The 26,693-nt window shown below is 33.0% G+C and overlaps 1 protein-coding gene across 2 annotated transcripts in view; it reads left to right on the top strand.

Annotated features, from left to right (window-relative positions):
* The window catches only part of Cadm2 (cell adhesion molecule 2), a 157,851-nt gene that overhangs the window by 23,862 nt on the left and 107,296 nt on the right, over positions 1-26,693 (top strand). For both annotated transcript variants that reach the window (XM_027929173.2, XM_027929175.2), the window contains exon 4: positions 23,834-23,924. In XM_027929173.2, coding sequence (XP_027784974.2) covers positions 23,834-23,924 — 91 coding nt within the window. The remainder of the gene's footprint in view (positions 1-23,833; positions 23,925-26,693) is intronic.

Here is a 26,693-nt window from a genome sequence, read left to right on the forward strand (position 1 = left end):
TTAGTCATAAGTTACACCTGAAGCCCAAAGAGTTTGGAGGGTGAGTCAGACAACTAGAGAATGGTAGACTTTTGATCATAGCAGTTTTAATATTAGCAAGGTACTAAGGATATAGGAAATGGTTCATATGTATTTTACCAAAATAAAGCTGGAGGGACTGATATAAATAAGACAAAGTAGAAAATAGAAGACAGGAGTTCATATTTTCCAAATTGCATGATGAAGATTTTTCATTGCTTTTACTATCTGTGATAAAATTATAATATCCATTTAGAATTTGTCTGTCATACAATTACATTGAATCCAAAATTGCTGAAATCTAAATATTGGTTTTCTATCATGTCTCATTGCATTTTTTTTTCTCATTTGTTTAATCAGCAAGAATTTATTGAGTGTCTATTATGTCATGATCATAGTTTTGGGCATTGCAGTTATAGACAGAACAAGAAAGAAGAACGATAAAACAAATTGAAATTGTCTCCTTGTCAAAATCATCATCAACACTATCGACACAAAAGACCCTATTTCTTTTATGCCATCCATTCTAGATATGAATGACAGAAAAACAATATAAATAAATACAACATATAGTGTATCATATAATGATAAGTACTATGCAGGAAAAATAAACTAGTGGAGGTAATAAGGATATGGAAATGGAAGAAAAGTGAGTGACTGTGTGAGTGTGTGTGTGTGTGCGTGCACTGCAAGAAAAACTTCCTGAGTTGGGACTATGCTTAGTATTTTTATTTCGGAATAGCAAGGATGTTAGATGCAGGACAGGCTGAGTAAGCTATCTGCAGGGCATGCCAAACAAAGTTAGCTGCAGGATGACCTGGCTTCTCTAGCCCTCCATCTGGTTCTTTATCACATGTTTGCTTCAAGGCCAAACGCCCAAGCCCCCCCCCCCCCAAGGCGAACATTCAACCCCCCTCCTCAAGGCCAAGCACTTAACTCCCTTGTGTGCCAACAAGGCAGCTTGCAAACCCAGAGACCCTATTAGATTTGGGCTATAAAAACTACTTCCTGCCGGGCCCCTCTCTCTTGCTCTCTCCCTCTCTCTCTCTCTCTCTCTCTCTTGCTCTGTCTCCTTTGCGCGTGTTCTCGTTCTCTCTCTCTCTCTCTCTCTCCCCTCTCTCTCTCTCTCTCTTCTCCTCTGTTGCACTACTGCATTAAAAATCTCTTGGTTGCTCTGAGTGTTGTGGTCACTTTCCTTTCAAAGGATACCAGTGTTACAACTTGAGAATGGCATAACATAAAGTAAGTATTAGGATAAAAGACTGGAGAAGTATCAAGGAGAAACTATTTCATTTAACTTTTGATTGAGAAAATGTTATCTAATTATAATATGTCCATTGCTTTCTAATTATTCTTATGTTATTAGCTATTTGAATTATTATAATTTTAAAAAAGAATTTGTATTGGATTAGTTCACTAAACGGTCTTCTCCTCCTCAAAGCAGATTCAGCAACAAGCACATTTTAGAACCCCAAATGGAGATTATCTCCAAAATTCAGCACATTAATTTATAGAGTGACCTTGGAGAATTACTGAAACTGCTTGAACTTTGATTATAAGTTAGACAATTAATTCCTATAACAAGACAACTTAAATCTAGTTTGTGGCATTTAATGGACTTAAGATAAATGTCAACTGCCTTCCCTATTTCTTCTTATTTCATCAAAAGTTCTTTTAAAATATAAAAATTATGTTATTTGATATTTTTAGAACACCCAGATCATCAGCATAATAATTTTGAGCTTTTATACATATATATCAAACAAAGTGATTACAGGCTTATAATCGCTTATTTAACTGTAAATTTCAACATATGATAGAAGAAATATTAGAGATTAAATTATAAGAAGTTTTGAAGACTAATGGCATCCCCAGATTCTACCAATTCTCAGGCAAGTTTAGATTTATTAAGTTTTCTGTGGTGAAGAAGAAGACATGTCAGATGAATTATTGGGTGTAGGCAAGAAACGAGACTTGTTACAGGATTCAGGCTTGTGCTGGTTTTCATAAAATACTCTGAATTAAGTGCTGTCCAGATTAGGAACATTTTAGTGATGGGTGTATTTGAAATTTTACATGGAAAATGAATGGTAAAGCAGAAGAGGATTTGTAATTATGAAGATACACTAATTAATAGTGCTAATTTTTGTGGTTGTTGAGTGTCTTGATCTTTGTATTGTTTCATCATCAATTATGGGTTAGACTTGACATTATCTGTTTCCACCCACAGTCATAGTACCTTTATATGATTATTGTTTATATGCTAGAGGATGGTTTATGCTTGTTGAGGTTTTTTTTGGGGGGAGGAGTACTGGGGATTGAACTCAGTGGTGTTTGACAGCTGAACCATATCCCCAGCCCTACTTTGTGTTTTATTTTGAGACAGGGTCTTAATGAGTTGCTTAGCACCTCCCTGTGGCTGAGACTGGCTTTTAACTCTTAATCTTCCTGCCTCACTCAGCTTCCTGATCCACTGGGAATACAGGTATATGCCACCAGGCCTAGCATGTTGAGATTCTTTAAGCCTAGCTTAAAGGTGCCAAGTGTCTGCTACCAAGGTTACCTTGGAAATTCAAAAGTACATTATATACACTACTAATTTTTAGCTGTTTGCTTACCATATATTATTGTGCATAATTAAGCAAAATTTCATGGAGGAAAGCAATTGAATTGACTAATTTTTAAATTTTTACTTGAAATATTCTGCACTTCTAATGACTGCCCAATTAAGAATAGCATCTCATTCTATCATGGTTTAATATGTAAGTGGCTAGAAGGCAGAAACCAGATCTATTTAAATTATTTTTCTTAGCATCTAGTATCCCATCATTCATGTATGTGAAGTTAATTAAAGCTAACTGATGGTAATGCTAAATGTTCCCTTAAGGATACAGAACATTCCCCAGAGATGAAATGAGTGGAAGGTAGTGATGGGGCACTCAGCGACAGTCAGCATTAAAATTAGAGCAAATTGAGTAAATTATTAAATTCTCCATAAACACCTAAGGATGATGATAATACTTTGGTGTTTGTTTCTAGGGACAGTAGATCATAGCTTCATAAAAGTACACACGTGCAAATACATGATGTACAAATTTCTAAGGATTTGAGAGGGGAAGCTAGAAAGGAGACTTGGAAAAAAAAAGTGGTAGGTTTAGCATAGTTTCGGATTTCCCCTTTGCTTAACAATATTCCTATTGTGAATGACCTCAGAGTTCAATCTAAATGGAGAAACATGTAGCATTTTGGAACCCCCAGAGAAGAGAGCATTTTTTTCTGTGGTGTGTAAAAAGGGAAGCTATATATCCTTACAATAATGGAAACCTTTATGATCACTATACAAAAATACTGTGCTGTTGTGGAAAGTTAAGTTTGACAGGAAATGAGAGAGTTGAACACCTGGTGCCAAGGAGTGTAAAAATAAGAATGATTAAAAAAAGTAGTAGGAGGTATTATATTAGGGTTAAGTTTTTAACCATGTTACCTTATTTTATATAATTTAGAAGGTTTTAGCCTATAAAATATATCACAGTAACATGTATTTTTTATAAAACATTAATTATAAATTTAAATACTGCCACTTTAATGAGAGTTTAAAACTAAACTTTAAAAAACTGCAGACATTTTGCTATGAACCACAAAAGCTTGCAAATTTCAAATAATAGGTAAATGATTATTTTCCAACTGAAAAGCTGTGAAAGTCATGCTTTTGTTTTTGTGTTCAAGATGAAAACTCTTATTCATCTTTCTATTTTTTACACAGATCTCTTTGAAACAATAACTTTTTTTATTTTTTTATTTGTCTGATTTAATTTTTAGAAGAGATTGTATGAGTCAGATTTTATTTAATTCTCTGTAGGAATGATGTCTGCACTAACTGAAAGAATTATGCATAGAATGCAGAAAAGAACATAACTGAATGCTCATTTTCTATATGTGACATTGACAAAAATTACACCATTTTCTGTTATTGAAAATAAAGAACACAAAAGACAGATTAGTAAAATATGACAATTTTTTCCCCTAGGACTTTTGTACTATGGTGTGAACTGCCTACGTGGTAAAATAAGGGCCTCACTGAAAAACAAAATGTGTGTGTGTGTTAAAATACATTTTATATATTTCATTAAATCATGAAATATTATGCTATCATTACTATTTATTTAGTACTTCATATTTAATATTGTCCAGCTATGTTCATAAATTTAATAGTTGTTTACACACATGGACCATTAATATTTAAAATAGTAAATAATGTACTTATGATAGCTTATAGAGGAGACTCCACATGTAAGTCCAAAATAATTCAATCTAAGCAATAACATAGGGAAGAGAAGAAGAGTGGGAGGGATTTAGGGGGGACTACAACAGTGTTAAAATTGTGTGTTATATGAAATCAAGTTAGCAATGACTTTAAATTTAAAAATGCATTATGTACATTTAAAATAACAGAAGAAAAACTTGTTAAATGATTTTATTAAATTATATCTTTATAAAGAGTTAAATGGTCAATTTACATCTCAATCTATATATTGGATGATTATATATCCTATTACAGCAAGAAATAATAAAGTTAATCCATATTTCCTATTAGCATCTTACATTTTAAAATGTAGCAAAGTATTTGTAAGCAATTTAAGTAATGTGCTGTTTTCTTTAAGAGAAATAGTTTTTGCCTTGAATAACTGAATTGGCAACTATATGTTCTCCCTGCTTTTCCAGACCATCCAATGTACTCCATCAATTCTCTTTTCAGTTCCCCTTCCCAATAAAATAGAAACATCTTATTATTGTAGGAGAGAATCAATGTAGGTGGATATGGAGTTCCCTAATTCTATTGTTTATATCTTCTTTTCCACTGTGAGTAATCAAGATTCAGAACAAAAGTGTTTTCAAATATAGACAGAGATTTTTATCATTATATTTTTGGCTGCTTGTGTTATTCTTGAACAGAAAATAATGAAGACCCCATCTACCCAATCCATTTTACACCGACCTGTATACTTGTCTATCCCTGGTCAGGTTAAGTTATCCTGTGTTAATTTTATCAACTGTGCTTTCAATACTCCTCTACTTAGTTTAGAAAAGACTCAATTAAATGTTTCAGGCTATGTAGGCTCATTAGTCAGGAAGGTATATGTTCTTGGTAGCATTTTAAAATAACATATCTTGCTCATCTGGCATCTCACTTGTGAAGTGCTGATTATCTAATTATCTTGTCTACTACGAATTATCTATGGTCCAGGGGCACAGAATAAAAAGAGAACTCAAAAAGGTGAAATAAAAACTATCTTTAGGTTAAATTTTTCAGAAATTAAAATAGAATGTTCTTTTGACTAACGAAATAGCATGTTTTTGCCTGTGAGTACCTTGGACAGATTTTAATGGAGTCCAAAATATTTTAAAAAGTTGATGAAATGATACAAATGCTAAAATAACAAAGTAATCTAAGTCTGTTATCAAAAGATGTTTCATTATATTAATAAAAGTAGCCTAGTTTGAGATCTCTGTAAGAAAACTCAACATATTTTTTGAATTTTCAAGGAAAATACATTTGTTACAATGTTACCCATGGTAAATATTACTGACACATTTTGTTCATTAACAAAATATGCTTTCTTTTGTAAGTAACAGGAATATTTTATTCATGTCCTATAATAGAAGATTGAGTAATTAAATCAAATATTTCAGTCATCTGAATTCAATGATTCAAAATGTTACTATAGTGTTTTATGTTATTAATAATAAGGAACAAATTCTGTGTTTTTAAATCCAAGAGGAGCCTATATCTGTGAGTTGGGATTGAAGATTTTTAAATTAATAAAAAATTCTTATATTAAAATAATACAAGGCGCTCTAGGCTTTTCTTATTTGCTTATCATAAAGATGTATTTTGAACATGCAAATTAATATCATAAAGATGTAAAATAAAACATCAAAAATATGGAATGCATGTATATTAAGGGCAAAATATATATATTTTCAATTACTATTAAGTTAATTTAATAGATAATTTAAAATAGTTTAAGAACATGAGGAAAAAATTATTTTGGCTGATAAAACATAATATTAAGAAGTAAGTGCATGTTTAGATATCCAGTGTCTTTAACTTTCCAATTAGCACCTTATTCTACTTTATTAAATCTATTTTTAAAAGATATAAGCTATTTTTATTTTCTTTTTTTAAAAATTACTAGATATTTAACATACCAATATTTTGCAATTGTTCTACTTCTACTTTCTAAAGAAATTATCACAGATAGTTGAAGATTTTTGCCGCAGTCTGGCTGGGCACAATCAGGAGCCACTTGTCAAAAGAAACTAACTTTATTTTTAGAACCAAACACGCCAAACAAACAGCCTCTCAGGAAAAAACCCCTCAGAGCCTCAACTGCCACCATCGGCTTTCCACAAGCCTCTCTCTCCCCCCACAAGCTTCTGTATTCCCAAAAACTCTGGTAGCTGTTTGAATAAGCCTATCTACAAATTCAGCATAAGGTTCATTAGCTCCTTGTATTACCTTAGATAATTGACCTTGTAAACCTCCATGTCCTTGTAAAGTCTTCCATGCCTTAATTGCATCTGCAGCAATTTGTGCGTATACGCCAGGATCATATGCCATTTGTTGCTGCTGATCCTCATAAGGTCCCTTTCCTAACAACATATCTAGATTTCTCTGAGGATAACCAGCTGCTGCATTTCGCCTAGCCGTCTCCTTGCAAAATTCCTCATTGGCAACCTTCCATAACAGGTATTGTCCTCCATTTAGCACAGCTTTACACATATTAGCCCAATCTGCTGGCGTCATGTTCAAGTTGTTAATGGATTCGACCAAGCTTACAGTGAAGGGTGCTTGAGGACCATAGGTTGTTACAGCCTCTTTTAGCTGCTTCACTGTTTTGAAATTTAAAACTTGGTAAAATCGCTGCCCTCCTGCCTCAAATACAGGGCATGTTAATATTTGAGATCTTGTCTCAGGATCCCAACTATCAACTGCGGGGGTTGGGGACCTCCCAGCATATGGAGGTGGCCTTGTTAGTTGGACACTTACGTCCTCTGGTGATAGAAAGGTGTTAGTAGCAGTCTCCTGTAGAGGTGGTGCTGTTGGTTGGACACTTACACCCTCTGGTGATAGAAAGGTGTTAGTAGCAATCTCCTGTTGTAACTTTCCCCCTGATGGCTTTTTCTGTTTTACACTTTCTTTCTCTGTCTGACTAACTTGAGAGGCCTTCTCTTTTACTTGAATCTTTTCCTCTGTCTGACTAACTTGAGAGACCTTCTTTTTTACTTGAATCTTTTCCTCTGTCTGACTAACTTGAGAGACCTTCTCTTTTACTTGAATCATTATGTCTTCTCCTTCCTCTACCATTGTCTGAACTGAAGGCTTTGGACTAAGCAAACAAGATACGAACGTCCACAATGGCAATGTGCCAACTGGCAGAGTCCCCGGGCTTTTCTTTTCTATTCTTTTTAAATCTTCACCATGATGGTTCCATTGTGATATATTTAACAACTCCTCCTTAAAAAGCCATGGGCTACATTTTTGTATTGTATCAACGTATGCCCTGACTGCTATTGATTTTACTGGGATGCCTCCTTCCTCTAACAATTTACTTAACACTCTTTCAGTTTGTTTTTTACTAATTTCTGATCCCGTATTTCTACTATAATACAACCCAACAAGATGACGCCAAACAAAACCGAGACAGAATGAGATAAAAAGGGAACAACAAAAAGTCATTATAGCCTTTCTATCCTCCTGACATGTGCATCCGTCCTTTCTCCCTATCTGTTCCTCAGACGTAAATAGTTTTTCCTCAGATGTGAGCGGTTTTTCTTCCGTCTCACTCATCTCCAGGGACAGGCAACTTAAAACAAAAGTGAAACAAAATAACAAAAGAAGAATCTTAAAATGGCTACCCATCCTCTCGCCCTGCCCTCAGGGGCGAGCAGTTTCACTTACCCTCAGTCGCTCCCCGTGCGAGCCACCAAATGCCGCAGTCTGGCTGGGCACAATCAGGAGCCACTTGTCAAAAGAAACTAACTTTATTTTTAGAACCAAACACGCCAAACAAACAGCCTCTCAGGAAAAAACCCCTCAGAGCCTCAACTGCCACCATCGGCTTTCCACAAGCCTCTCTCTCCCCCCACAAGCTTCTGTATTCCCAAAAACTCTGGTAGCTGTTTGAATAAGCCTATCTACAAATTCAGCATAAGGTTCATTAGCTCCTTGTATTACCTTAGATAATTGACCTTGTAAACCTCCATGTCCTTGTAAAGTCTTCCATGCCTTAATTGCATCTGCAGCAATTTGTGCGTATACGCCAGGATCATATGCCATTTGTTGCTGCTGATCCTCATAAGGTCCCTTTCCTAACAACATATCTAGATTTCTCTGAGGATAACCAGCTGCTGCATTTCGCCTAGCCGTCTCCTTGCAAAATTCCTCATTGGCAACCTTCCATAACAGGTATTGTCCTCCATTTAGCACAGCTTTACACATATTAGCCCAATCTGCTGGCGTCATGTTCAAGTTGTTAATGGATTCGACCAAGCTTACAGTGAAGGGTGCTTGAGGACCATAGGTTGTTACAGCCTCTTTTAGCTGCTTCACTGTTTTGAAATTTAAAACTTGGTAAAATCGCTGCCCTCCTGCCTCAAATACAGGGCATGTTAATATTTGAGATCTTGTCTCAGGATCCCAACTATCAACTGCGGGGGTTGGGGACCTCCCAGCATATGGAGGTGGCCTTGTTAGTTGGACACTTACGTCCTCTGGTGATAGAAAGGTGTTAGTAGCAGTCTCCTGTAGAGGTGGTGCTGTTGGTTGGACACTTACACCCTCTGGTGATAGAAAGGTGTTAGTAGCAATCTCCTGTTGTAACTTTCCCCCTGATGGCTTTTTCTGTTTTACACTTTCTTTCTCTGTCTGACTAACTTGAGAGGCCTTCTCTTTTACTTGAATCTTTTCCTCTGTCTGACTAACTTGAGAGACCTTCTTTTTTACTTGAATCTTTTCCTCTGTCTGACTAACTTGAGAGACCTTCTCTTTTACTTGAATCATTATGTCTTCTCCTTCCTCTACCATTGTCTGAACTGAAGGCTTTGGACTAAGCAAACAAGATACGAACGTCCACAATGGCAATGTGCCAACTGGCAGAGTCCCCGGGCTTTTCTTTTCTATTCTTTTTAAATCTTCACCATGATGGTTCCATTGTGATATATTTAACAACTCCTCCTTAAAAAGCCATGGGCTACATTTTTGTATTGTATCAACGTATGCCCTGACTGCTATTGATTTTACTGGGATGCCAGTAAAATGAATAGAAAAATACATAGAAAACTACTGTAATAAATTAGCATGTTAGACATTACCAGATTAGTCCTTGATATACCAGGGAAAAGCATCATCCATATATGCTCTCTGGTCCTCCAACTTTTATTTTTGTTTTAACTGATAGACTTTCTTTTTAGGGCAGTGTTAAGTTTAGAGAAAAATTGAGCAGAGTGTACAGAGTTCCCATGTACTTTCTCTCCCAACCCAGACACCTCCTTACACATTTCCTTATAACTAATATCTTGCATTATTATTTATATCAATTCTAGGTAAGTGTATTGATATAGATGATGATGATGATTATGATGATTGCTATTATTATTATTGTTATTATTATTATTCTGAGTATTGAACCCAGAGGCACTGGGCCACTGAGCCTCATCCCAGCCTTTTTATTTATTTATTTTTTATTTTAACTAGGGTCTTGCTAAGTTGCCCAAGCACTGGTCTTGATCTATTAGATCTCATACTGATTTTCAATTTTTTTCTTATTGAATTTTAAGACATTTTCATATATCTTAGCTAAAAGTCCTTTTATATATATAATGTTTTTTTTTTCCAGTATGTACCTTGTCTTTTCAATCCCTTAATTGTAACTTTCATAAAATAAAAGCCTTTTTTAAAATGAAGTCCAATTTAATCAAATTTTTATTTCATGGATCATGTATGGGATGTTGTATCTAAAAAGCCTGTATGATCAAACACTTGGAAACTTAGACTTTTACTTTATCTTCTAGAAATTTTATAATTTTATGTTTTTTATAGTTTTATGTTGAATACTTAAATCTATGATCCATTTTGAGTTAATATTTTTTTAAAAGAGTAAGTTTTGTGTTCATGACTTTGAATGTTGTGAGGACAAACTTTGTCTATAAAACTAAAAGTAAACACTTATTCTTCACCAATATCTTTAGAATTTTTCATTCATCTCCTGAATTTTCTAAATTTTTTTAGATGTTTTCTTCTGTCAGTTTTTTTTTCCTTTGCCATTATGATCAGAAAATAAAGCTTCTGAGTTCTTAACTGAGATTATAAAGGGTAAAACAATCAATTTGAAAGAAAACAGAACTATAATGATGGTGCTTTGATTTCTAGACTTCTTTTAAATGTCCATGAAATAAAATTCAAAACCTGGGAAACTTTATAAACAAAGATGGTCCAGGTGACAGTAGTAATTTATATCATTTTTACATAAACCATCAACTGCAGCAGGACTGTCTAATAGGTTTCTGCAATGGTAGAAATGTTCTATACCCAGGCCCAAACTGCAGTCAGTAGTCAGTGATACGTGATGACTAAGCAATTGAAATGTGTATCTTGTGACTAAGAAACTGTATTGAGGATTTAATTTTAATTAGTCTACATTAAATTTAGATAGCTAGATATGGCTACTCATTACTCTATTGAGTTGGTCTTAGGATGTCCTAGTACTCTTTTTCATTTTCATCATAATTTGCGGACAATCTATGAGTTAATGGTACAATAACTCTAGGATGCTGAAGTCTCAAGACTTATTATAATATGGAAGTGCAACAACACCAAAACTTGAAAATTTATCATAGATTTAAGGATGCTTTTGTATCAATATATCTTAAATTTAAGCATGTTTCATGTCAATGTATTCTTATCTTACCTGCAGAATGAGATAATTTAAAATCTATTTCAAAAAGAAAATTTTCACTTTGTCGGTTAGAAAAATCTTTAAGAATTGCAAATCTCGGGCTGGGGATGTGGCTCAAGCGGTAGCGCGCTCGCCTGGCATGCGTGCGGCCCGGGTTCGATCCTCAGCACCACATACAAACAAAGATGTTGTGTCCACCGAGAACTAAAAAAAATAAATAAATATTAAAAAAAAAAAAAAGAATTGCAAATCTCAAATTATATTATTCCCTAAATATAACTGAAAACTGCCAGGCACTGTGGCACATATTTTCCCGGCAGGTCAAAAAATCAGTTGGAGGATCAAAAGTTCTAGGCCAGCCTGGGCAACTTACTGACACTGGGTCTCAAAATAAAAAATAAAAAGGACTACGGATATAACTCTGTAATAAAGCACCCCAGGGTTCAGTCTGCAATACTAAAAACAAGAGCAAAAACAAAATCGATATCAAATACACTTTAAATAATGTAAGATCAAGCATATAATTGTAAAAACATATGAAATAAAATAATGTATTGATTCATTTTTTTTTTTTGCCTGTATTTTTATGGCCTCTAGATTCTCTTTAAGATCTTCCTTGAGGCTCATTTTTTATGGTAAAGGCACATTCCTTCTGATGTCCTCTCAACCCATTCAGTTTTACACATTGCCAAATACATCTTCTAAAACTTATTTCTGAGCCTGTTACTCACTTTAGATGATTTTTTACTGCCTCTAATGTAATGTCCAGACTCTTGAATCTGACACACAAAGCTTTGAAAATATAACCCCCTATGATGGTTCTCTCAGTGTTCTTTCCCATATAGCATACCCTACATGATTTCACAGGTCTCATCTATAACCCAGTTTTTTGTTTTTTTTTTACTAGACACTAGTCTTTTGTTCATCTGCCCTCCTCAGATGCTATCCTCTTTCTTCCCTCCACAAAAATTCTACCAGACCAAATACTGTATATTCCCTGAATAATTTAAATGCCATTTCTCTAGGTAGCTATCATTATTTCGTCAAATGTGTGTAATCTATTCCCTCAGTAACTACCACAATGCATCATGGGAGTATTATGGTGCCTACAATTTTGAACTTTGTATTTTTTGAGCTATATTTTTTATTAATATTAAATTTCTATGGCCTACTAGTTTTTGTGGATGTATAGCAGTTGCACAGAGGTAGTACTATGCCTTGTGCACACAGTAATTTATAAACATTTGCCAAATAAATGAATGATTGCCATAAAAGTAATTTTCACTAGAATTAGAAGGAATTTAACACATTGTTGAAAGGAAGGTATCTGATAGTTTTGATCATTACCCAAAGAAATCTGAGTTAAATGGAAAGTGAGAGTTTGAGTTTTATTTCAAAATTACAGAGAGAAAAATAAATAAATTGGACATATTAGAAAAAGGTAATTTTACACATAGGAAATGACTAGCAGATAATGCTTTAACTGAAATGGTTTTGGATAACTCTTGCCATATCACCTCACAACACCCAATAAAATTTGATGGACCTTGAGATAATTTGGGTCAAGTTTGATTTATAGTGTTTTATTTCAAGTATCACCATGGTCTTACTCAGACTATTTAAACTTTTATTTCATTTCAGGAATAAACAGTAATACAAGAGAAAACCAAATATATCATTAATTATGATGTGTGAGAGAAAGGGAGAGAGAGCACGGGAGAGAGAGAGGGAGAAAGGAAGAGAGATGTTAGACACAGAATCCAGAAACATCAATAGACAGGAATTAGAATATGCAGATCATATGGAGTCAAAGAGTCTTGGCCTGGATTTTAATTCAGAGAGAGAAAGCACTGATTTTGAGGAAGGAATGTAAAACAAAAAGCATTAATCCCTGAAGTTTTAAAATTCTCTAGTTTTCCTTTTTTGTAGTAACAAGGAATGTATCTATAGGTAATAGAGTATATATGAATATTTTAGAGGAAGGCTTTAATGGACATTTTGACCCAGACAATTCTTTATTGTGGGGCTTGTCCTGTGCATTTTACATTATTTAGTAGTATTCCTGGCTTTAATCCATTAGATGACACTGGTAAGCCCTACATCTATTGCCTTCATTTCAACAAACAAAAATGTCTATAGACTTTGCCAAGTATATTTGCAGGGCAAAATTTTCTATAGCTGAGAATTTCTATTTCAGTGTGAACTCAATGTGACTTCACTAAGGTAAGGAGGTATATACTTTTCTTTAAAATTAGTGATTACCAAGAGATTTTTATAAAGGTGTTAAGTCATTCTTTTGTTTGGAAACCTTTTTATAATAAGATTGCAATAAGGCAAATATTTACAAATCATTCATCTGTAAAATACTAAAAAATCACTATTAAATTTCCCTTAATAAAGATTTGTTGTTAAAATATTTTTGTGTTATTTCTGGATGAGAATCACACATGAATGCAATTAATGATAAATGAGATAAGAAACTAAATTTTAAAGGAGTATTTTCATTTATCAAAGAGAAAAACAATATGAGAGGATGATATGAGAGAGAGAGAGAGAGAGAGAGAGAGAGAGAGAGAGAGAGAGAGAGAGAGAGAAAAGAAAGGAAGAGAGATGTTAGACATAGAATCCAAAAACATTGATAGACAGGATTTAGAATATGCAGCTCATATAGAGTCAAAGAATCTTGGCCTGGATTTTAATTCACAGAGAGAAAGCACTGATTTTGAGGAAGGAATGTAAAACAAAAAGCATTAATTCCTAGAGTAGTCTCAGAGAAAACAGGAAACACACACTTGCTGAAGTGTGTTATGATAAGGGGAGAGAAATATCAAACCAATTTATGCTTGTGGAACTTAGTCAAGTCACTCTTTTGAATTTTGTTTTCATAATTTGTATAATGAAGACAACATTTCCCTTATATACTTTACGAAAGACACAGGAAGCTGATGTATATGGAGCATTTACATTGACAAGTATAATTTGTCAAATATTGGATTAATGTTCGGAATTATTTGAACATAGATCTGAGAAGTAGATTGATTTTATAGCACATTTGTGTTCCTAACAACCAGTTGGAAAAAATTATAAAAGGCCATATTCATTGATTCAGCAAATATTTAATTGAGATCTGAATTTGTTCTAGCCATTGAAGATACACCAATGAAATACATAGGTTTGATCTCTTCTCTGATTAGCCTGCTTTCCTAAGCATATGCTTGGTGCTTGGTAACACCATGTATGAAAGATCACAATCTTGAAGTGTTACCTTGTGACTGTTATAATGTACAATGCTGTAATGTTACAATTCCTTTGAAGTCATGGGGAGTAAGGGTACAAACACTATGCTAGTATGTTTTAGGAACTATATTAAAATATCATTAAATGAATGGATCATTTGGGAGTATTCCCAGAAAATAATTTTTGAGGACAAATAAAATTACCAAAATAATACTTTCATTTCAATTAGTGGCCATGTAATACCATAAGCAATGCATGACTACTGTTTACAGTTTAAGTTATTTATCATTGTTCACATCATATATAATACAATGTGGAATGATCTCATAACTCAGTATTAGGTGTTAGTCTTTGGTTGTTTCTCTTTGGTGGTTTGCTCATCATTCATAAAAGGCTAAATACTACTTTTATATAACTGTAAGCCCCAGTTATACTTTGTTAATTACAGAAGAAGGTTGGTTTCTTATTGGTAATTTTTTTTTATTTAAAGGCTCTTTTTAAAAGCTTTAGTGTTGATACATGTTGTTGAACCACTGACACCAAACACTTTAAGAGCTGTTCTTTTAAGATTATTCATTAGGTGTTTAATAGTAACTTCATCACAAATCTTTTATCTTCCAGAATCTTTGTTAAGAATATAGAAAATCCATTCCATTGGATCAATATCTTTATTTTGATTCTAAGTCTGATTTATCCAAATGGAATGTGATATTTTCTTACTTCCCAAGTTAATACAACCTTTAAAAAGAATAATATTTGGTTTATTAATCTATCTCTCCAACTGTAATTGTGTTTCTTCCAAATGAGCCCCAGTATTTTTCAGATAAAATAAAAATAATACTTACGGGAAATTTTTTTTTTCATATTTGAAAATATTTTAAGATGGATTCTGAAGAATGGTATATTTTCCCCTGGAAAAGCCTTAGAGAAATCATTTAACTTTCAAAATAACTGCATATTTTGTATGGCTGCTAATAAGTACTAAGGCAGTATTTGTGAAAGAATAAATATATCTTTTATTAAAAGCTTGTTCAAAACTTTCTCATATCCTTGCATTTTGTGAGAAACATTGTAATTTATTTGTTCATTTATTCAGCCTTGTTAGTCAGCTTTTATCACTCTGACCAAAATACCTGACAAGAACAATTTAGAGGAAGAAAAATTTATTTTATCTCATTGAGTTTCAGTGGTTTAGTCCATGGTGGGCTGACTCCATTTCTGTGGACTGAGGTGAGACATCTTGGCAGAAGGGTATGGCTGAGGACCGCTGCTCAGTTCATGAACATCCAGGAAGCAAAGAGAGGAAAAGGGGACTCCGGAGAAGATGAAACCTTCCAGGGTATACTCTCAGTGACTCTCCTCCTCTAGCCATGCCACACTACCCACAGTTTCCACCTAATTAGTTCATTCAAAGTAACATGTACTGATTAGCTTACTGCTATCATAATCCAATAATTTTATCTCTGAATATTTCTACATCAGTACAGAAACTTAGGGAGGACACCTCATATCCAACCTAAAACATTCCTTCCCTGGCTCCCAAAGCTTATGTCCATCTCACAGTGCAAAACATGTTTAGTCCATTTCCAAGAGTCCCATATTCTTAACAGTCTCAGCATTTCCCAAAAGTCTAAGTCTAAAGTCTTGTCTGAGATTCAAGACTCTGTGAGCCCCTGTAAAAATCTAAAGCACATTATGTATATCCAACATAAAACTGCATAGAGTAAGCATCTTCATTCCACAAGTTATAAGTAGGATTATAGAAAGAAAGAATGAGAAAATTCTATAGCTCTACATCCAGCATCTGGGGTACATGGCATCTTGATGTTCTCTCCAAAGGCCTTGCATAGTTCTAAGCCAATGCCCTTGCTGAATATAGCTCACATGGTCCTCCTAAACTTGCTTTGTTTGATTTATGCAGTTTTCCTCAGCAGACATCCCACATCCTATTGGCATCTCTTATTTTGGAGGGTCTCCACTTCAGGTTTGACTTTCTTCTCGCATCCTCATGCATTAACCCTTCAGAAGCAGCCCACAGGAACTCTGATCATGCTACATTCTGCCTGGTTTCCAGGTCTTCCTTTGAAATCTCAGCGGAAGCCTCTATGAGACCCTAACTCTAGCATCCTTCATTCCTGCAGAACCAGCACTATATGGATGACATCAAAGTCTTTGCCAACTTTTGCAGTAGCTCGGCCCCCTGAAACCATGACTGCAGAAGCTTCTGGGTACTTCATGGCTGAGCATAATGAAACTGTTTCCGATGCCTCTCTGTGCAAGCAGGAAGACCTCATTATCTTTTCTCAAAGTAATTTTCGATGTACACCATTGAGCCTATGAAGGATATGTTCTTATACATTCCTGAGATGTTCTCAAGCCCTCTTTCCTATTGTCTCTATGCAAAGTACTTAGCATCTCTTTTAGGGGCAATAGTACCTTTAAGGACCACATCATTCCTGGCCCTAATTTGAGACATACTTTTCAGGCCAGACTGCAAGTTTTTAAAATCTTTCAGCTCTGATATCTTTTCCTGATTCTCAAAATAAACCTGGCTAAAGCTGCCAGCAACATCCTTTCCACTGACTGAATGCAATGCTTCCTTGAATTTCTTCTACAAAATTAATTAGTACATCACCTTTAAATTAGGCTTCACACAAAGTATCAGGACATGAATAAAACGTAGAAAATATCTTTGCCAGAATATAGCCTGCATGGCATCTACTTCAATTCCCAGTAGGGTCCTCAAACCTCATGAGCAGTCTTCATTTTCTGCATTCTGGTCTTCTCAGCTTCCACCAGAATGATCCATGGAGTTCTGATTACAGCATTCTAAAGCTTCTCCAGCCTGCATCCCCAAACTTTTCAAGGCTTTGAAAAATTCTTACTCATAGCAAGCATTCTATTAGGATCTGAAGACGCATGATTAAATAGATGAAGATCTTGCATCTTGAGTGCTCAAAGCATGGATGAAATAAACTAAGTGCAATATTTTATAACATTACCTATCCTGAACCATGGAATAATTTCAAGCTAATTTTTAACTGTTCCCTGTTGTTCATATCTGTGTATATTAAGCAATTCATATATATTCAATAGACACAGGATTAACAGAGTTGACATATACTTTTGCACATTAGCAATTTTCACACTGTTTTAAAATGTCCTCAAATAAGTTAAATAAGGGCTTCATGTATAGGACAAAGCCAGAGTAAAGACATAGCAGCAATATAATGTATTTTTTTCTAACCCTTCTAAAAAAAGTATCACTAGTTGTTATAACTCATGGTAACTCATTATATGAGCAGCTTAGAAACAGGACATTATTTGCATCCCCAAAGTACTGAAGCAAGAACATTATTCTGGTTTGTAAAGAAGTATAGTAGAATTAATTCATGTTGCTTCTAGAGAGTGAAATAGAGGAATTACTTCCATAGCAGTCTGGAATTACTATTTAAGTAATCTGTTTAAGCAATATTCCCAATGCTTTGAAATATATTTGTAATGAAAAACTACAACCTAGAAGAAAACCTACAAATAATTTAAGAAATAAGACACATTAGCAAAGGATGGTGGAATGTGATGGGCATCATTATTCAAAGTACATGTATGAAGATATGAATTGGGTGTCAATATACTTTATATACAAACAGAGATATGAAAAATTGTGGTATATACGTGTAATAAGAGTTGTAATGCAAAAATAACAGAAAACAAAGTACATGTATAAAGACATGAATTGATGTGAAAATACTCTGTATACAAAGATATGAAAAATTGTGCTCTATATGTGTAATAAGAATTGTAATGCATTCCACTGTTGTGTATTTAAAAAAATACAATCAATTAAAAAAAGAAATACAGACACAGAAAAAATAAAATAAAAAAATATTAATAGATGACTTGGCAGTGGAAAAATCAAATTAAATAGTACTTAATTTCTCATTTTTATTCTTATCTGGATTAGTAAAAAGACCGAAGCTAAATATATACATTTGTTTATTTTATAAAATCAGTATCATAAAAATCTATTGTGTAGCATGCCATTCCTGAAAACATCCATTCATTTTAATATTCAAAAAATAAATAATATAAAAAATATGTTTAGATGTGGGTTTCACTTACTAAAAGAAATATTTTGAAGAAATTGTTACAAGTAAATAAAATTTATATTCCTTTACCCTAACATGCCTTTAATAGTAAAAGAGAGCATATATATATATATATATATATATAATATATATATATATATATATATATATATATGTATACACACACATATATATATTTTAGAATTTATATAGTTATATATAATTTATATAGTTATATATAATTTAGAATTTATATAGTTATATACATATAACTATATAAATTATATAGTTATATATATAATATAATTCTTGTTCTATATCAGAATTTATATAGTTATATATAATAATAACCTGATACTTCTTGTCAACTCCCTAATGGATACAATATAATACTTATAAGAATAAAATAAAAATAATTACAGGTTTTTGTCATTAAGTAAAATTTGGTCAGAATACAAATGACTTCCTGTTATTAAAAAATATTTGATAGTAAATTCAGAGCAGTAATCACACTTCTATTGAATCTGACATGTTACTAAGGTAATTTTGTGTGCATTGCTATGAACATGTATAAATAGGAATTACTAACATTTTATGGTCATCAAATCTAGCATTTTGGCATAATACTTCAATAAATCTGTTCAAAATTGAGTGTTTCTCCTGCCAAGACCAGATGATGAGAGAAAAATAGTGTATGTATGTAGTGCTTATATTAAAAAAGACATTCCCAATTTAAATCATGTAAAATTATTATCTGAGGATATCTAAGGCAGACAATTTGTAACAGGAAGACAATTAGCAATATACATTTAATTAATGTAAATGTGAGCTAAGATTAAAAGTTAATCTAAGGTTTGTGACATGAGTATTTAAGAGCAATTATCTGTGCAGCAGGCACCAACAAAATTTTGATTAAGGATTTTAAAAAATATTTTATAATTTGTACCAAATTTATGATAAGATGCATCAGAAATTTTATTGCTTTTGTTTATTTAGTGTTATGGTTTACATGTGAGTTTTCTCCCAAAAGCTGATGTGGTGAAATGTTCCAAGGTGAAATGATGGGTTATGAGACCCTTAACCCAATCAATTAATTAATCCCCTGATGGGTATTAACAGGGTGGTAACTGAAGGCGGGTAGGGTATGACTAGAGGAGGTAGCTCCCTAGGAATGTGCTTTTGGGTATATATTGTATCTGGCAAGTAGAGTCTCTTTTCTTTCTCATCATTATGTGAGCTGCTTCTGTCCTCCACATTCTTCAGCCATGATGTTGTCTCACATGGAGCCCCAAGGAATGGAGCTAGCTGTCTATGAACCTCTGAAACTGTGAACCCCATATAAACTTTTCCTCCTCTAAAATTGTTCTTGTCAGTTCTTTTAGTCACAGCAGCAAAAAGGTGTCTAAAACATTTAGTAATTATTTACTAAGCATAAACTTAGTATAAAGCACTATGCAAAACACAGGATACATCTATGACTTAAGAAAATACATAAGGATGAATAATATGTAACAGATGCATCTGAAAAAATTAGAGAGTAACTGATAATTACCCTTAGCATATGCCATTTAAGATTTTAAAAATATGTAAAAGTTACGATCCTCCCAAAATGTAACATTTCTGACATTTTATATAAAGTCAAGATGAAACATTCTTTAAAGAATCTGGAAGAAAGCATAATTGCATGCAATTCAAAGGATGAAATAGAAAGTTAAAGGACAAGAAATTAAAGAAAGACACAGATCATGAAGGACTTAAATAATTTAATAATTTTTCCTTTTATCCTGACAGCAGAGATTAATATGTGAGGTTTTTATAAAAATGTTGATGTGGGCTTGAATGTAGCTCAATGGTAAAATGTTCGCCTAGCATGCACAAAGTTCAGGTTTCAATTGTCAGTAGTGCAAAACACAAAAAGGTAAAAAGAAAAGAAAAAAAAAATTGTGTGGTAAGATTCTTGTTTCGAGAAGACAGTTTTGTTTAGTTTTACTGTAAGATTAAGATGGGCATAATACTGTTGCAAAGGATACCATTTTGGCAAATACTGTTTTGGCAAACTGGACCAAAAAATGATTTTGGAGGTACAAAAAATGTGTGGATATGAAAATTATGTAGGAGATAGATCAACTGGATTTTATGGATAAATTATAGAAAACAATTTGTTGATTAATTGGTTATAGAAATGATAAAGGAACAAGAGACATCTGATGGTATTTTATCAAACTAATGATTGCTGGAGGAGAGAAATGACAAAGGGAAGGCTGGGGGCTTTGAGTTCATTTTAGGCATATCACATGTGCCATGTCTTTGATATATCCAAGTGGACATGCTGAATAGTTGCTGCAGATAAGGTAGTGTAGCTCATAGAAAAGAATTTCTCTGGGGTCTAAATCTGTGAGTGATTAATAGGTAGATATAGGTGTGGCTGATAGACCAAAAAGAAAGTTATGTGAGAACAGATTCTGAATCATATTTTTCCTGATCTCAAAATTTTAAAGGCTAAATATAAAAAAACCCAAGTAGAATAATAAAAAAAGATTAGCCAGAGATATATAACAATATTGTGTGTGTACGTGTGTGTATGCATCTGTATGTATGTATTTGTGTGAGATTTTGTGTAAAGGGGAGAACTGTCAAAGAAAGTCAAGAAAGACTTCTTTAAGATTATATCTCCATTTTTAAAACATGTTTACATTCAATGACTTTTTCAGTTTTCATATTCACTTAGAAAAATAAAACTAATCAATATTTTTAATAATTTGAAGTCAAATAATAAGAGTATTGTATTATGTTCCTTGGTTTTTGTTAACTTGAAGGTTATTTGGTTTATTCTTGTGAATTTTATAGAAATACTTGCTTAGTGTATTATCTGCTTTGGCATTTGCTTATAATTGAAATTCTGTATGGTAAATCTAAAGGGAATGCTGAATCATACTTCAAGAGATCATTTGTTATAAAAATCCTCTCCTCTAATAAACTACTTAAACTAAACAGGCAGAGTTAGGCAAAATCAGTACATATTCTGTGTTCATCCTTTATCACAGTTCTCTAAATTTACCTTACTGAAGCAGAAACTGGTGATAACCTGACATATCATTTTGGCAGGTACCAGTCCTATCTTATGAGCAGGGTAGCAGTGCCCTGGAACTAACACCTCTCTCCTTTACCCCAGGAGCAATCCTCAACCAAATTCTAATTAGCATTGGTAAATATTCCATATATACTCCGTCCCTTGCCCATTAAGTCAAATAACCGAAGCATATCCTACATCATCTCTGAGTTTCAGAGGAAGATTGAACTTAAGTTGCCCAAAGTATAATTTGCTTAATAACATAGACTTTGTCTTATTTATTTCCTTTCCTTCCTATATAACTTTCCAGGGCCTACTGAGATGACAAACCCTCTCCACATGCTTCATATTCTCTTTGTTAACACAGTGTATTAGTCAGAGCTTTCCAGAGAAATAGAACAAGTAGTTTATACATAGATAGATAGATAGATAGATAGACTAAAAGGTATTATTCATAGGATCATAGAAGCTGGCAATTCCCCATTTGTGCAGAGTGGGTCAGCAAGTTAGAGACTCCAGCAAGCCATTGGTGTAGTTCCAGTCTGAGTCTGATGGTCTCAGAAACAAGACTTGTTGGTTTAGTCCCAGTACAAAGGTGTGTAGGCTCAGAGCCAAGGAAAACCCAATGCTTGCATTCCAGACCCAAGATATCCAACTTGGTGTTATTGTAGCAGAATGCCTCAGAAAATGAATTTGATATAGGAAAATGTTTATTTTGGCTCATAGGTTTAGAAATTTCAGTACTTGCTTGTTTTGCTCTATTGCTTTAGGCCTGGAGTGTCACAGTTTATAATGGTGAGAGTACATGTTGAGACCACATAATAGAGGAAGCTTATTTAACTCTTGGTAGGTAGGAAGCAAAGAGAAAGGCAAGAAAGGACCATATTCCACAGATCGCCTGCAAGGGCACACATAGTGGAAAGGAGTTAGGTCATTGCCTATGCTCTACCTTGTAAAGGTTCCACAGCCTTCCAATAGTGCCACATGCTAGCAAGCATGTCTTTAATACATGAACCTTTGGGGAACATTTTAGATCTAAACTATAGCAAATCCAAAGACAGAAAAACGTGTGTATTGTCTTATACTTGGTGGAGAAATATGTCATATTTCTTCTATTATTTTTTTCTCTGGAGATTGTCATATATCACAATTATTTATAATAATATATATATGGTATTTTTTGTAACCAGGATAAGATTTTTGAGTACTTTAAATGATATTTTTGTTCCTTAAAAGATTAAGAATGCATATGAAGCACAAATAATTTCAAAAGATGACATAAGTTCAACCACAAGATTGTAGCTTGTTTTGTATACGACATTTCTGAAAATTACACAATTGATACTTATTTCATGAGTTTAAAAGTCTGAGAGTGAATATAATGCTAGCTCCATTCTATTCTTTCATTACAACTAAGGACACAGTGAGAATAATTGTGATTATTAGGAGCAGTCATAGTCTATTTTGTTCAATGTACACAATATGGAAAGAAGACAGGAAAGCAATTTCATATTGACTATTGGTTAAACAATGCCAGAACCAACAAAATACTATAAAGAAATGAGTGTGAAGTGTGTGGGCTGGGGCAGTAACTCAGTGGTAGCACTTGCCTAGCATGTGTAGGGAACTGAGTTCAACACTCAGCACTGAAAAAAAAAAAAAAAAAAAAGAAAGAAAGAAAGAAATGTGTTTCCATTGTCTGTGTTTTTTAAATTGTATTTCCCATTTACATTTTTATTGTATAAATAAAACATTTTCATATATATATATATATATATATATATATATATATATATATATATATATATCTTAAATATTTTGGGGTATTCTTGATTTCTTCCACTGGGATGATTTTATTCTTAAGGAGAAATAATTTTCTAAAAATTTTGTTGTAGCATATAAAACAAATTGTTAACTTTTAGTAATATTATACTTTTTAAATTAATTTGCCAACTGTACTTCAGAGCTAGCAGCATGTGCTCAGTGCTGCATTACTGAGTTTTCAAAGAGATTCTCCATAATGCTTCTGAGAAAGTAGTTCATCTTGTGTTCATTGGGGGTTCTTTATTGTGAGTCCCTGGTATTCCTGCAACAATGAAAGTGTTGTTATTCAAATGCACATAAATGCATTCAGTCCATAATAATAGTATTCATAGCCATCTATAAATAGTTGAAGAAACAATTGTATGAAATGCTTGATATTCCTCTGAACCACTTTTTGCAATCTCACTTTTAAATTCAGATTTCAGTGATGCTCTTAAGATATTCAGATATTTTTGTTAGATTTGCGCTGACAAGAAACAAGCTTCTTAAAATTACATACTATACTTCATCAAATCTAAGCAATCTCTTATAAGTGCAATTTTAAGAAATATCATAAATGCTGAACATGCAGATAATGCAGTTATTAAATCCTTTGTCATGTGTGTTTAATATCTTCCTTAATATTTCATTCTTCCTAGATACACCATCAGTTAAGATTATACCATCTACTCCTTTTCCACAAGAAGGACAGCCTTTAATTTTGACTTGTGAATCCAAAGGAAAACCACTGTAAGTGATTTAATGAGCAATAAAGTTTTTCACTTTTTCTTTTATCCTCCTTTGATTGCAGGGTTTAACTGTAGAAATCCACTGTGTTTATCTTTTCTTAGTGGGCAAAGTGATCTCTAGAACAGAAAACCCCCTGAACCATGTCTTCATTAAGTGTCTGTAGAAGATTGGTTTTTACTTTGTCATCTAGTGAAGTTTCTGGGAAGGTTTCCAGCTGTGATCCCCTCCCCCGCCCCTCTTCTCTTTCTCTCTCTTTATTTTTTTATTATAGTAAGATATTTCAACCTGAAAGGATTGTAGACTTAATCAGTCACTCTTTATATCATTAGATTAAAAATAAAAAGTTAGACATTGCTGAACTTAGTTCACCCAAACAAAAAAGAAAATATGGAAGCATCTGCAAATACATTCAGGTTTTAAATGGAAAATCATTTTTGAAATAAGAAAATTAAAATGCATTTTCCTTTTGTAGCTCCCAATGAGACATAATTTGTGAATGAGATAAGCTTGGTTATTGTGAATTGAAAGGGTTAGAAGCTCAATGTTGTCAGTTATAAAATCATTTCATTATTAGAATAGATGTATGCTAATGTCACCTCAACTCTAAACTTTACTTTGTGGTGTTAATGTTTATAAACAGCTAACTAATAGGATCCCTATTGTTTTAAATGATACTTAAATATGAATTTTTTAAATATAAATCATTTAATACTATGACTGTTCTAATGTAATAACAGTCTAGGCTTAACTTTTTGCTTGATTTTAAAAATATTTACAATTGATTTACATTCTCTTTAAATTTTAATAAAAGGAATTCAGTTGTACTCTGTATATAACTACATGAGATAGCTTCTGTGAAAATTAGGTTAAATTATTAAAAATTTGCTTTCAATAATATAATTTATTTAAATGTAGGTATCGTATTATCCCATGAGAAATCTTTTTTAAAAAATTGTAAGATAGAAAAAAGACAAATAAAAAATTATAAGGTAGAAGCCTAATATTTTAACTTCTCCTCTTGCATATCGTTATTTTTTTAACCATTTTCAGTGAATCAGTGCCTTCTTTATCATAAATTTGATATCTTAATATTATTTTTCTTCAATAATTATTTCTCAGAGATACAAAGACATTGATTTTAGGAACAATTTATGGTTAATGTATTATTTTTCTATCTTTTAAAATATATTGGAAGTCATTATATACTTCAAAAGGAAATTTGTTTTTTCATAGTAACTTGGCTGCATAGCCTACTCAATTCACTTTTATAATTCTAACCTCTGAGAAGCTTAAGATGCTATTCATATGTGACTAGTACATTTCAGCTTTACAGCTCCAACAAGAATTTTTTGGCTAAAAATTCAGTACTTTAGGAAAAAAAGCATAATGGACTCCAGTCAGCTTTAGACATAATTAACCCCCAAATTTCTCTGTTTCTATATATTCACTATCAAAACAAAACCTATGTCTCAACAGTTCTTTCCATCTCAACTCTTGATTCTTTCTGTTATTTTCCAACTATGACTTTTTCCTCTACTCTCTTCTTTTGTTTCTGTTTCTTCTGACAATCACAGGGACTCTCATTTGGAGATCTGAAGGAACATGGGAGGATAAAGACAAAGCACACAATTTTGTTTTGATTCTTTTATTTTTCTTTAATTTTCTCCAAAAGTGCATATGTGTATACTTTGGTATATTCAATGCATGCAGTTATATGAGCTGAGATTTTTAGGAAAAAGTTCTTGCATGTTCAAATAGAATCCAATTTTCTCTCTGTTCTCTGATGTCATACCCACTCCCAACAAGAGTAAAATCATTTTATTTATGAGAATAGATGGAATATGAGGTTTGTGAAATTATATTTTCAAGTAGTCTATACCACTCACTGCAGATACAATTGAATAGAGATGCCATATTTTCAGTTTGAGTTTCAGTTAGCTAGAAATAAACTGTGATATATAATAATCCTCTAAATTGCAGATGAATATGAAGCATAAAGTATCTTACTTAAGAAATAGAAAATATGACTTTTCTCAGATGATCCTGATTAGTCTCACTTTTAAAACAGAAAAAGCAAATAGAAAAGCTTCCTATTTTACAGAAGTGAAAACTAAGTCTTGAAAGTGTTATTCAAATTTTCCTTATTCATGCAGATTTAAGATTGCTGAGCCAGGACTTACTCTTAGTTAAGTCTTGCCCAAAGTTTATACTCTTTCAATTATTTGCTACTACTTCAACTGCTGAGACTAAATTGCCACCTAGTCAGCCAAACCAGAATCTAGGATGAGGCTCACAATTATTTTCAGCACTGAAATTGGAACTCTGGATGCTTTATAGTGAAGAACTTATTAGTTATATATATATAACTAATAAGTTTACATATATATATATATATATATATATATATATATATATATATATGACAGAGAGAGAGAGAAAGAATTTTTTAATATTTATTTTTTAGTTTTCGGTGGACACAACATCTTTATTTTATTTTTATGTGGTGCTGAGGATGGAACCCAGAGCCCCACGCATGCCAGGCGAGCGCGCTACCACTTGAGCCACATCCCCAGCCCAGTCTCATATATTTCACTGTTGCCATACTTATCATGAATTATTCTTTATTTATACCCTTTGTAAACGTTTGCAAATTTCTACTCAAGTGACCATTTCTGGCATGAGTATATTCCCATATAAAAAGCCTTAACTAATACAGTGTCTTTGAGCAATTAATCCATACACTCCATTAGTGCTGAAAATAGTTATTAT

Source organism: Marmota flaviventris, chromosome 8 (assembly GCF_047511675.1).
Source record: "Marmota flaviventris isolate mMarFla1 chromosome 8, mMarFla1.hap1, whole genome shotgun sequence".
NCBI lineage: Eukaryota > Metazoa > Chordata > Mammalia > Rodentia > Sciuridae > Marmota > Marmota flaviventris.